Source organism: Drosophila subobscura, chromosome U, assembly GCF_008121235.1.
Source record: "Drosophila subobscura isolate 14011-0131.10 chromosome U, UCBerk_Dsub_1.0, whole genome shotgun sequence".
NCBI classification, from domain to species: Eukaryota; Metazoa; Arthropoda; class Insecta; order Diptera; family Drosophilidae; genus Drosophila; species Drosophila subobscura.
The window spans coordinates 2,974,202-2,986,641 of NC_048534.1; the positions used below are offsets into that span (position 1 = coordinate 2,974,202).

The following is a 12,440-nucleotide window of genomic DNA, read 5'->3' on the forward strand; positions in this document are numbered from 1 at the left end:
ACTTTTTAACACTACCCTAACCGAATATTAAACTAACAAACGCACATTATCAACCAAACTAAGAATCAAAAGCGAGTTGGAATGGAACAAAACGTGATTTGCAAAATGAACGGTAAATACCGTGTAGTCGCTGCCAACTTTTGCCAAATGAAATTGGCGCGAAAAATTACTGACATGCAGACTGCCAACTTGTACAAAATAGCAGCAGATAAAAAATACCAAATTTGGTATTGCCAACACTTTTTCGTGTTGTAAATGGGGAAATATATTTGAGTGCAAATTTAAAAACGGGGGCAAGTTAACATTTATTTTTAATAGTTTAAGTACACTCTGTGCCCTTTTCGTATATAACACAAAACCATGCATCTAAAGATCCCTTTTTCCGTATATTGTCATTTAAGCGGCACTATAAGCTATAGTTTTCACGAGGTATTCGGCTATAAATATTAGAGGCTGTTTTTCTGGGCCTTAAATGATACAAGAATTAGTAGAGTACTCATAAATAATTAATTAATTAATGCTCACATCCTGTGCCACTTTAAGTAAATGCTCGAAGCTGGATTTTCCCGTCTGCATAACCATGCCATGGAATACTTTGCTTTCGGACTCGGTTAACAGCTCGTAGGGGGATCCAAACTCCACAACACGGCCAGCATCCAGAACCATCACCTTGTCCGAGTCCATAATAGTGTTCAGGCGATGGGCTATCGTTAGTACAGTGCAGTCCTTGAACTTGTTGCGAATGGTGGTCTGGATGAGGCCATCCGTTTGGGGATCCACATTGGCCGTGGCCTCGTCCATCACCAGAATGCGATTCTCGCGCAGAATGGCACGTGCTAGACACACCAACTGACGCTGACCCACGCTAAAGTTGGTGCCACCTTCGGAAATGCTGCTCTGCAGGCCCGTTGGCAGCTCAGAAATAACCTCCTTGAGATGCACCTAAAAAGAAGAGCAATCATGAACATCTCCTACAAATATTATGGGGGTAATTCCAAATCCTACCTCCTCCAAGGCCTGCCACAGCTTATCATCCGGATACTGCTCAAAGGGATCCAAATTGTAGCGCATTGTGCCAGAGAATAGCACCGGCTCCTGGGGAATAATTGAGATCTTGCTGCGCAGATCGTGCAGTCCCATCTCATTCGTGTCCCGCTTATCGATTAGGATGGATCCATCGTTGTAGGACAGCCGGAACAGCGCATTAATCAGCGAGGACTTACCCGCTCCTGTGCGTCCCACGATACCCACCTTTTCACGCGGTTGGATGACGAAATTCAGCGACTTGAGCACTGAATCCGTTTCGGGATCGGGCGCATATCGCAAGCTTAAATCCTTGGCCACCACTTGACCCTCTTCCGGCCAACTCTTTGGCGGCGTTTTGTCATTTGCAGAGGAGAAGTCGCCCTCTGCCTGCAGATTCTTATACTCGAGGACACGCTCCACCGATGTCATCGAGTTCTCCAGCTCGGCCGACTGTCGCATGCCCCACTGAACCATGCCCGTCATGCCCAGAGCCTGGGTGATGGCCAGGCCAATCTGGCCGGGATTGCTGACTGGCGGATTGAAGAAGCTATTGAGGATCACCGACACCACATAGGCCACGCAGAAAAGGTCCAAATAGTAACCAAAGGCACGACTGGTCGAGATGAATGTGTAGTAGCCGGAGCTGTGCAGATCCTGATAGTTGTCATACTCCCGGATCAATGTCCTCTGGGCGCCCAGGGCCCGTATCGTGGGCAGTCCGTTGAGCGTGGCACTAAAGTGCGAGTACATGGGCGAGCGAGCCACCGCCTCGAGACGCTTCACATCGCGCGACGTCTTGAGGTAGAACTCCCTCCAATGGTAGAAGGCCAACACCATGGCGATGGTGTTGATAAGGTACCAGGGATTGGTGAGGCACAGCACACAGATGATGCCCGTCAGCGTTAAGAAGATCTGAATGCAGTCCAGCATGACAGCGGGCAGCATCTCGTCCACCTGCCCTAGGTCCATGGCGAAACGGTTCAGAATCCTGCCCGAGGGATTCGTGTGAAAGAAGTACAACGCAGTGCGCGACACACCGCGGAACATGGTGTTATGCAGCTCCGTGGACGAGTGCATGGTCATGCTGAAGAACAGCAGCGTGCGCAGCAGGGCACAGATCACCAGCCCAACGTTGATTGCCGCAAAATAGTAAATGTCCAACGAAGAGGAAGACGTGGCGTTGTTTTTGACCCTATTGGAAGAACAATTAAACTCATTAAAGCTCTATTTAACCACAGCTATTCCCCTACTCACCAATAGGACAGATAGTAATCGCCGCCAGAGGCCAGGAGTTGTGTGCCAGCGCACAGTGCGGCCAGTAGGGCAAACGTTAGCACCCCACAGCCAGCTGCGAAGTATTTCTTGTACATGGACAGACCGATCTTGCCGCCACTGCGCGATTCCTGCACCTGCACCGAGCCGGGCTTCGGTTGCTCCTTCTCCTGTGGCACCAAAGACTCCTGGGAGGACGCACTGGCAGTGCTTTGAGTGCTGCTCTGGCGGGAGAGCGACTTAGTTCCATCCGCGTCATCGCCAGCTCCGCTCTCCTCGTTTTGGGTGCTCTCTGCCAAGAGTTGTGCAAAATCCTGTCCACTTTGGAGCATTTCCGCATAGCTGCCGATGGCCGTGACCTTCCCTTTGTCCATGATCACAATCAGATCGGCCTGCTCCAGAAACTGCAGTTGATGCGTGACCAGAACGACTAGTTTGTGGCGCAGGAATCCCCGCATACATTCATCGAACAGATGCCTACCCACATGGGTGTCCACGGCGCTGAGGGGATCGTCCAGCAGGTATACATCTGCCCTACGATACGCAGCCCTGGCCAGGCTGATTCGCGCCCGCTGGCCACCCGACAACGAGGCTCCACGCTCGCCCACAATCGTTCCATCTCCATGCAGCAGCTCCAAGTCCCGCTCCAGGGCGCACTTCTTCACAACCGTGCGATAGCGTTGCTTATCCATGGGCAGACCAAACAGAATATTGTCCCGCACGGAGGCGTTAAACAGCCAGGGCTCTTGCGAGGCATACGAGAACCTTCCGTGCACGTTGACGGCTCCCGCTTCGGGAGAGAGTTCTCCTAAGATGGCTTGGATGAGGCTGGACTTGCCAGCGCCCACTGGTCCAATGACAGCCACCAATTGCTGGCGTCGCAGCGTCATGTTGATGTTGTCAAGGACTGGTTCATGAGGCTCTGGACTCCAGCGTGCTCTCAAGTCCTTGATGTCCACCAGCACATCGGGCTTATAGCCATCTCCAATTTGATCGGAATGCTGCTCCTTCTCCGCCAGCAAACGTTGACTCTCGGCGGGTTCCTCCTCCACTTGATACGGCATATGATCCACATTGGACTCGTCGCGCATCATAAAAGTCCTGATGCGACGCAGCGAGACCAACAGCTCGGCAAATTGCGACATTCCGGCGGGAAAGAACTTGGCCACTGTCCGCCTCAGAATATTGTAGAAGGCCGTCACACAGAAGGCCCGCTCCGCAGTGAGTTCGCCGCCGAGCAGGACGAACCCCATGAGGCTGACAAAGATGGCAATGCGTCCGAGGGTGATCTCGAAGGACAGAAGAACGCCGCGCAGCAAATTCACCTGGCGAATGGAACTCATCTCTCTGCGTCGCAGCTGCTCGATGAGCTTGCCGAAGGGCCGCTCCCAGGTGTACATTTTGATCACCTGGATGCCCGAAATGATCTCGTTCATCATGCGCACCCGCTGGTCCGTCCGCAGAGCGGTCTGCAGGCGCAGCGTGGAGGTGACTTTGCTCAGATACGTTTGCAGCGGCAGGTAGAGCACCAGGATGCCAATGCCAAAGAAGGAGGCCGGTCCGATTTGCTGATACAGAAAGTAGGCGGCAATCAGCAGCTCCAGCGGAGCCAGCCACAGGAAGTGCAAGTGAATGAGGGCGCGATCGAAGCGATTCAGATCGTTGGACAGCAAATTGACCACCTGCCCGATGGTGGTATCGCCCATGGCAGTGCGGCTGAGGCGAAGAGCCTTGCGGTAGATGGCACAACTGACGGCCACTCTCATCTTCATGGCCAAGTGCTAAAAATGTTAATTAGAGATTACAAATTGCTTCATTCGGAGGCATTTTGGAGCAGCTTACCATCATGCCAAGCATATAGGGATGTGTGAGAAGCACGCTGGCCAGGACACACATGATCAGAGCCAAAGCATAGAGCTGTGCGGCTAGGCTGTCGCTGCTATCTTCGCCATGTTGGCTAAACTCGGATATAAGTCCAGCCAGGATCAGAGGAACAGTGGCCCTACACAAACAAATCCATTTGAATCATTATTTCACATCAAATATCGTTCACTCACCTGGTGCCCAGCTCTAGAGCGCCAATCATCACGGCAGAGCGCAAGAGTTCCCAGCGAAAGACGCGCACGACGACCCGCAGGACACTGGGCTCGCGGTGCGAGTCCTTGCGGCGGCATGCCTCCACTTCGTCCACCCAGGCTCGATAGAAACGATCGCCCAGGCTTTCAGCTTTGTGCTCCTCCAGGGCATTGTACAGATCCGTTGGCTGCAGCGTCTTGTTCCGCCCCTTGAACAATATCGGCAGGGCAAAGCTGCAATAGAGAGAATCATATGTAAATCTATTTCGACATAATGAATAATTACAAAAATATGCTACGAACAATATCGTATTGATAAGGGTTGTCTTCTCGGGTGTCTTCAGCTTTTTTCAGCTTCTGTTGTAATGAAAACAATTTTTTATCACATATTTCCCATATGTGATAACACACACATATGGCGGCGCATAGATAAACACACACACACTCGCATATGTGTAGTACAATTTCATTCTTAACGGTAACTGTAAACCTGTGCGTACCAGAACATCAGCGAGGACAAAATACCTGCCGACTCGCGTGGATTTGTTGGCAATTTGTTGGCCTGCATAATTATGCTTTGCTTTAAACTATTTGAACACGAAACTATGTATGTATGGTTGGCTTGGGTTTCACTTCCGGATGAGGGGGATGCTATTTCATCACCAGACAAACCGGGAGAATTTCATCACAGGCTGTACCGCTGATACCGTTAGAGTTGCAGCATCAGAACGTGGGTGTTGAAATATATACGTATTTAAGCGCGACCACGTGATAGCAAATTAAGCACACTAAAACTTTCCATTCAACAAGTAGAAATCAAAAAACTAAGCACATAAGCCAACCACGACGCCCCGCAATTCCAATCATTCTGTTCTTTCCATGTCGCCGCACCGAAAGCTAGCAAAACAAAAAAATCAATCGAAGAATCAGCTGTCGGCGGTTTGGACTTATGGTCGTATGACACCACCAATGGGAGAAATCTTTCTCCGTCTGTCATATAAAATAGTTAGCTAAGCGTAGTGTCATACGGCCATACATGTCTCAATGTGTTGTGTGCGGGCATTTTTTAGTGCAAGGCACTGTATGTATGTATTTTTCGGCATTTTTAGTATCTTATTTACATATTTTTGGCGGCAAATGATTATACAATTCGAAAAGTATAGTACAGCCAATCTATAACATCAATACACAATCAAATTAAGGTTTGAGTTGGATTTAATTAATAAGTAAACAATTGAAATTGATAAAGCTACGGCAAGTGCGATCAAACATATACATGCATACATTTTATTTACTTAACAAGAGGCTTGTACATATATTTCAGAGTGGACATTCGATGAATGTTCGAAGTAAATAAAACAAACTTTTAATCAATTCCCGATATACAATATATAACTTTATTCTTTATTCTTTATGAAGGCACTTATTCTTTGCACTTAGAAATTTAAATAAATACAAACATTACATATAGCAACAGATTCCAAAGCAACTCGTGGATGCTATCTATCATTTAGAGCTCGATAAAGAGAGGATCTCCATATCCATACATTCATTCACACGAAACACGAAACATTCATACACACAGATTCAAAAACATTAAGAATATTTAACCTAAATATATAAGGCCGAGACGACGGACTGTGGTTACAGGCACCTCTGCTCAATTCCTTCACACATTTTGTTGGGTATTTCTAGAGTCTCAAGAGGACAGACGCCGACTCTGCTTCTGGGCGTCTTCAAAGGCCTGGAAATGTAAATGTAAATGTTGAGTTTGGGTGTAAATTCCATCGTTTACCGAGTAAATAAGACTTGGGCTTACCTTTTGTGCGACCTTCAGTAGGGCATCGTAAGTGGCCTGCCCCGTTTGCTTCACCATGCCGTGGAACACCTTGGTATCTGCGACTGTCAACAGCTCGTAGGGCGTACCAAATTCCACAACTCTGCCGGCATCCATGACCAGCACCTTGTCGGAGTCCATGATGGTGTGCAGGCGATGGGCTATCGTTAGTACAGTGCAGTCCCTGAACTTGTTGCGAATGGTGGTCTGGATGAGGCCATCTGTTTGGGGATCCACATTGGCCGTGGCCTCGTCCATCACCAGGATGCGATTCTCGCGCAGAATGGCACGAGCTAGACACACCAACTGACGCTGACCAACGCTAAAGTTGGTGCCACCTTCGGTTATTTTGCTCTGCAGTCCACTGGGCAGATCGGCCACAACTTCCTTTAGCTTCACCTCTTCCAAGGAGCGCCACAGCTTCTCGTCTTTGTACTCATCAAATGGATCTAAATTGTAGCGCATCGTGCCAGAGAATAGCACCGGTTCCTGGGGAATAATTGAGATCTTGCTGCGTAGATCGTGCAATCCCATCACATTCGTGTCCCGCTTATCGATCAGAATGGATCCCTCGTTGTAGGAGAGTCGGAACAGCGCATTGATCAGAGAGGACTTGCCAGCACCCGTCCGTCCCACGATGCCCACCTTTTCACGCGGTTGGATGACGAAATTCAGCGACTTGAGCACATACTCTGCCTTGGGGTCGGGCACATAGCGCAGGCTCAGCTCGTCAAATATAATCTTTCCTTCTGCGGGCCATGACTTTGGTGGCTTCTTCGCCGGATTTGCGGCCTCCAGTTCTCCCTCTGGCTCAATGTCCTCGTATTCAACCACTCGCTCCACGGCGGTCATTGTGTTCTCCAGCTCGGCAGACTGTCGCATGCCCCACTGGACCATGCCCGTCATGCCCATGGCCTGTCAAACGTGAAACGGGAAAGATATTTCAGAAATGGCTTTTGGGCGAAGGATAGTGTGCGGAGGATACCTGTGTTATGGCGAGACCCACGTCGCCGCCATTGGCTGGAGGATACACAAAGAAACTGAGTGTTATTATCGCTATGTAAATCACACAGAAACAGTCCAGCCAGTAGCCAAAGGCGCGCGAAGTGCTGATAAACATGTAGAAGGCGGAGCTGTGCATATCCTGATAGTTGTCGAACTCTGCCTCCAGCACACGCTGTGCCCCAAAGGCACGAATGGTGGACAGGCCCGTCAGCGAGGCAGCCAAATGCGAATAGACGGGCGAGCGAGCTGCAGCAAAACGAAAACAATGAGAAACACTCGTAATTAATGGATTGGCTATCTATCCACTTACTGATGGCCTCCATGCGCTTGACATCACGTGAGGTTTTCAGATAGAACGTCCGCAGCTGGTAGAAAATGATACCCAGCACGACCGTGGGTATGAGAAAGAGCGGATTGACAATCGCTATGACAATGACAATGCCTGCCAGTGCGAGAAAGATCTGTATGACGTCCATCATCACAGCGGGCAGTATCTCATCCACTTGGCCCATATCCTTGGAGAAACGATTCAAAATGCGTCCGGACGGATTCGTGTTGAAGAAAAACATGGCCGCGCGGCTAATGCCGTGAAACATGGAATTGTGCAGACTTATGGAGGCCTTCATGGCCAGATTGAAGAACAGAAATGAACGTGCCACCGTCACCACAATGGTGAGAATCGTAATCAGCGTGAATATATATGTGTCCAGCCTTTCAGCGTCCACGGGCAAGCCCTGCTCAGTCAGCCAGTGGGAGAGTCGATTCTCTAGCATAGGCGATTGTATCGTTGTATCATTCTCTGCGTTGCTGCTGGCGAGCACTGCATCGTTTCCTTTCTTGGTGACCCTACAAAAGAGTTGGATTGACATTAAACCCGACCTGCTGTACAGCCAGCCATGAGTCCACTCTTACCAATACGATAGGAAGTAGTCCCCCAACGATGCCAGCACCTGCGACAGCACACAAAAAGCCATCATCACGAAGAAGGCAAAGAAACCGCCGCCGGCTTTAAAGTACTTATTGTAGAGGCCCAAACCGATGCGGCCCTGCGTCTGTCGCTCCTGGCTGACCATTTGATCTGCGCCAGCATCTAGCACGGAATCGGTTACGGACACCAGAGATATCTCGCTGTTGCGTCGTTGGTCGACTTGACTGCCCGACCGAGAGCGCGAGCGTTCCTCCGTCTGCTCTTCGCGTGCCTCCTCGTTCAGCATTGAGGCAAAGTCCACACCGGAATCGCGCAGCGACTCGTACGTGCCCACAGCACTCACCTGGCCCTTGTCCATTATGACGATCTGGTCGGCCTGCTGCAGGAACTGCAGCTGATGGGTGGCCAATATGACAATGCGCTCCCTCAGATAGCCGCGCATGCACTGCTCGAAGAGATGGCGGGCCACATGGGTGTCGACCGCGCTGAGGGGGTCATCGAGCAAGTAGATGGATGTCTCTCGGTAAACGGCTCGGGCCAGACTGATTCTCGCCTTTTGGCCGCCGGACAGCGAGGCACCGCGTTCGCCCACAATCGTCTTGTCTTTGTACGGCAGCAGGTCAAAGTCACGCTCGAGGGCGCACTTCTTCACCACCTTGGTGTAACGCCGTCTGTCCATGGGCTGGCCAAAGAGAATGTTCTGTCGCACGGTGCCGGAGAAGAGCCACGGCTCCTGGGAGGCATACGACATCGAGCCATTCACCTTGATCTCCCCCGACTCGGAACGCAGTTCCCCGAGTATCGCTTGCATGAGACTGGATTTGCCAGAGCCTGTGCGTCCCACAATGCCCAACATGGTGCCTGGCTGGACGCGCAGATTCACGCCATTGAGTGTGTAGTCGGGCGAGTTGACATCCCACTTGGCCTTCAGCCCGTTGATGGCAATACCCGCTTCGGATAGCACCGCATTCTCGTTGATCTTGCCTAGTGGCATGGGTACAGGCATCGGCAGTGGTGAGGGCAGCAGCTTATCCTCGACTTCATCGAGATCCTCCTCCGTCTCGCCGTGAACCGTCGCCTGGTTGCTGCCCGGCGTGTCCAGCGGCCAGTCCACACTCTTGTCCGAAACATCCGTTTCGTCTGATTGCATGTACCTCTCCACGCGTTTGATGGACACCAGTGTCTCGGCCATCTGGGAGATCCCTTGGGGGAAGAACACGGTCATCGTGGTACGCAGGATATTGTAGTAGGCGGTGATTAGGAAGGCCACCTCGGGCGTGAGGAAAGTGCCCAGCAGCACGTATCCCACCAAACTGAGGAATATGGAGACGCGCGTGAGGAAGATGATGAAGGAGAGCAGGATGCCGCGTATGTAGGACACGTGTCGTATGGCATTGATCTCCTTTTTGCGCGCATACGCAACCATCGTCTCGAAGGGCAGCTCCCAGGCATACATCTTGATCACTTGGATGCCTGATATGATCTCATTCATCATTCGCACCCGCTCGTCCGTCCGCAGGGCCGTTCGCAGGCGCAGCACCGAGGTCTTCTTGCCCAGATACGCCTGCAGGGGTATAAACAGCAGCATAAAGGCCACACCGAACACGGCAGCAATACCAATCTGTAAACAATTAAACGCAAGTCAGAGTGCAGCTTAAAAGATTATCTCTCTCGCTCGGTGTCTACCTCCTGGTACATGAGAAATGTAATGAAAACAGTTTCCAGTGGACCCACCCACAGGTAGTGCACAAATATGGTGGCCAAATCCAGGCGTCCCACATCGTTGGACATCAGATTAACCACATGGCCAGCTGTGGTGTCTCCCAGGGCGGTTTTACTCAGCCGCAAAGCCTTGCGGTAGATCATGCTGCACATTCCCACACGCATTTTCAAGCCTAAAAGGAAAACCTCAAAGAATTAGATGCATTTTCGAGGCAGCTAAACCGTGGATCACTGACCTACGTGCATGGTGCCGAGCATGTAGGGATGCATTATGATTACATTGAGCGCACTACACAGGATCACACCGCCCGCATAGTAGTACGCCGCTTCTATCGACTCCGAGCCATGGGAGTAGTAGGATATCAGCTTAAGCAGGAAAAGCGGTTGCAGGGTGCGCAGTCCCAGTTCCAGCAGAAACAGCACCAGGCCGAGCAGCCCAAAGTACCAGCCAAAGACGCGTATCAGCGCACGCAGCAGGCTGGGTCGCCTCTTGGCGCCCTGCTGCCGCTCTCGCTCCCAGGCGGCGCACAATTTGTTGCCCAGCGTCTCTGCAAAAGAGTAATTCAAATTAATCAAAGATACGGAATTCACTGGGGCCACGGATCGGCTCTATTTATTCGGATTACGAAAACAATAAATGCTCAGCAACAGACCAGACCAGACAGTTATCAATTCGAGAAAATAAAAATGAAACAAATGCACAGCTCGCGCAACAATTAAAAACCAACAAAATACAATAACGAAGAAACACATCAATTTACGCGGTCAACGAACATACTATGTGCATCGATCAGTCAAATGAATGGTACTCGTGATTACCTACAGTGCGAGGCGCAACTATAAGGCAGCTACCATGAGTGGGCAAGATTTGATAATCTAGGAAATGACAAAGCAGTGACCGACCAGTCGAAATATCTAATTTCGTCATTTCCTATCTTGTGTGACGACAACCAAAACTCGTTGTTTAAGCCACACAAATGATATGTTCTAGAATCGATGTGGATCGTTCATGATCGGAACATCATTCAATCATGTGGTGTGCCGTGTCTGTAGAATTTCACCACAATATTAACATACCAGACTTGTGCTCCTTTAGGGCTCTATACAGATCCGTTGTTTCCAAGGTGTTCTTCCGTCCCTTGAGGAATACGGGCATGGTATACCTATCAGCATTTAAATAATTAATGTCTTAACATTCCCCAAATTAATTATACTTACCAAAAGCATGCTGCTGAAATAAAATTGCAACTCTCTCGCGGATTCTCCGGCAAATCTGCTGTCTTAATTGACTGCATTTTGCGATCTAGCTAAAGGAATTCTAAAAGAAATAAAAATACTTGTTAATGGTAGAAATTGTATTTCAGCCTGTGGTCAGGGTCTCAAGATGATAATTTAATGTGTGCGCAGAAGCCAGATATCTTGTTGTCTTAAGGTGTGCGCATTGTTGTTCTGTTTGCAGATCGTACATAGCCTTATTTCTCAGGGCCAAAAGAGGACTGTAAGCGACTTTTTCATTTTCCTCTGGACACAAAACACGCAACCATTGTACATTTATACATTTAGATATAAAAGCAATTCTGCTGAGTGGTAGATGGATGCGAAATCGACATCGCCCCTTTTTCCTTGAAAACAAACGCGAATTGTCTTATCCAAACAAACCTTTTGTTGTTTATACTTATGTAGTTATCAGCAAAGCGAATCGAATTCTTGTCGGCTTAGCGACAGCGTATATCTACGATTTTGTTTATGATGTATCTGCTTATTTATGTACATGTATGTATGTATATATGTGGGGTCATCGCCGTCATAGGGCCGGCCACATTGGCGATGCGTCATTAGGATGATATTTAATTATTTTCTCTCCTTCCTCCGGCACGCACAACTTTCTGGAAGAGAACAGTTATTGAAATGCCCACGGGCGCCATTCCGCCTTGTGGCTTCTCTCTCGCTCTCTCTTCTTTCCTTTCCTTTCCTTCTTTCCCTTTCGCTTGTTTCATTCATTCGCACCGAAAATAGGCATGTCTTTACCGTTGCTTCAGTACAACTGTGCGGGTGCCGTACCACGTTGTAACTGATCGAAAAAATTAGCATATGTATGTACATATGTATGTATATACAAAGCATGCAACACCGAATATCACTAAATCGCCGAATAAACTCAAATTCATTTCAGATAAAGGCCAATTCGACTGGGTTTGCGCGTTGTCTGCTTGCCTGTAAATTATCTAATCACATGGATTTTTTCACATACACAAATTACAAAATCATCTTTAAACACACAATTATTATAATTGCCATGAATTGGCACCAGGCTAAAAAGTGTACGTACGTTTGTTTCAAATATTGTTTACATTTAACAATAACAAAAACTGGCCAATTACTCCGCGTGGAACGTGAGAAACGAGAGAGTGTTTTGTAGAGCCGGGGCGGACACGGCCGTGTCCGCTGCTTTTGCCTTCTGCTTGTGCGGTGTGGCGTTGGCAACGCAAAAAATATAAAAACCAAATAAACAGAAGAACAGAACCGTCCGTGCGCGCGGAAAAAAGGGCAATGACGAGCAGCTGGCGACTATCAG

At 49.3% G+C, this 12,440-nt stretch overlaps 2 protein-coding genes across 2 annotated transcripts; both read right to left on the reverse strand.

The window, feature by feature from the left end:
• Positions 1-315: 315 nt before the first annotated feature.
• Positions 316-5,259, reverse strand: LOC117901231 (probable multidrug resistance-associated protein lethal(2)03659). Its single transcript, XM_034811903.1, has 7 exons — positions 4,874-5,259; positions 4,356-4,607; positions 4,141-4,300; positions 2,281-4,079; positions 1,006-2,218; positions 526-942; positions 316-467 (listed from the first exon to the last, which is right to left on the reverse strand). Exons 1-7 carry the CDS (start codon positions 4,939-4,941, stop codon positions 447-449), a joined length of 3,930 nt encoding a protein of 1,309 aa, XP_034667794.1. The 5' UTR covers positions 4,942-5,259; the 3' UTR covers positions 316-446.
• A 484-nt stretch (positions 5,260-5,743) lies between these two features.
• Positions 5,744-12,416, reverse strand: LOC117902343 (probable multidrug resistance-associated protein lethal(2)03659). Its single transcript, XM_034813643.1, has 10 exons — positions 12,195-12,416; positions 11,084-11,183; positions 10,943-11,028; positions 10,102-10,413; positions 9,830-10,038; positions 8,128-9,764; positions 7,526-8,061; positions 7,196-7,461; positions 6,193-7,125; positions 5,744-6,117 (listed from the first exon to the last, which is right to left on the reverse strand). Exons 2-10 carry the CDS (start codon positions 11,158-11,160, stop codon positions 6,073-6,075), a joined length of 4,101 nt encoding a protein of 1,366 aa, XP_034669534.1. The 5' UTR covers positions 11,161-11,183; positions 12,195-12,416; the 3' UTR covers positions 5,744-6,072.
• Positions 12,417-12,440: the final 24 nt, after the last annotated feature.

Coding starts and splice junctions, on each gene's coding strand:
- LOC117902343 (XM_034813643.1), bottom strand. CDS start 11,160: ATGCAGTCAATTAAGACAGCAGATTTGCCGGAGAATCCGCGAGAGAGT. Junction 7,462..7,525: donor CAAGCGCATGGAGGCCATCA/GTAAGTGGATAG, acceptor GTTTTGCTGCAG/CTCGCTCGCCCGTCTATTCG. Junction 6,118..6,192: donor TACTGAAGGTCGCACAAAAG/GTAAGCCCAAGT, acceptor TTACATTTCCAG/GCCTTTGAAGACGCCCAGAA.
- LOC117901231 (XM_034811903.1), bottom strand. CDS start 4,941: ATGCAGGCCAACAAATTGCCAACAAATCCACGCGAGTCGGCAGGTATT. Junction 2,219..2,280: donor GATTACTATCTGTCCTATTG/GTGAGTAGGGGA, acceptor TTCTTCCAATAG/GGTCAAAAACAACGCCACGT. Junction 468..525: donor TACTTAAAGTGGCACAGGAT/GTGAGCATTAAT, acceptor GTATCATTTAAG/GCCCAGAAAAACAGCCTCTA.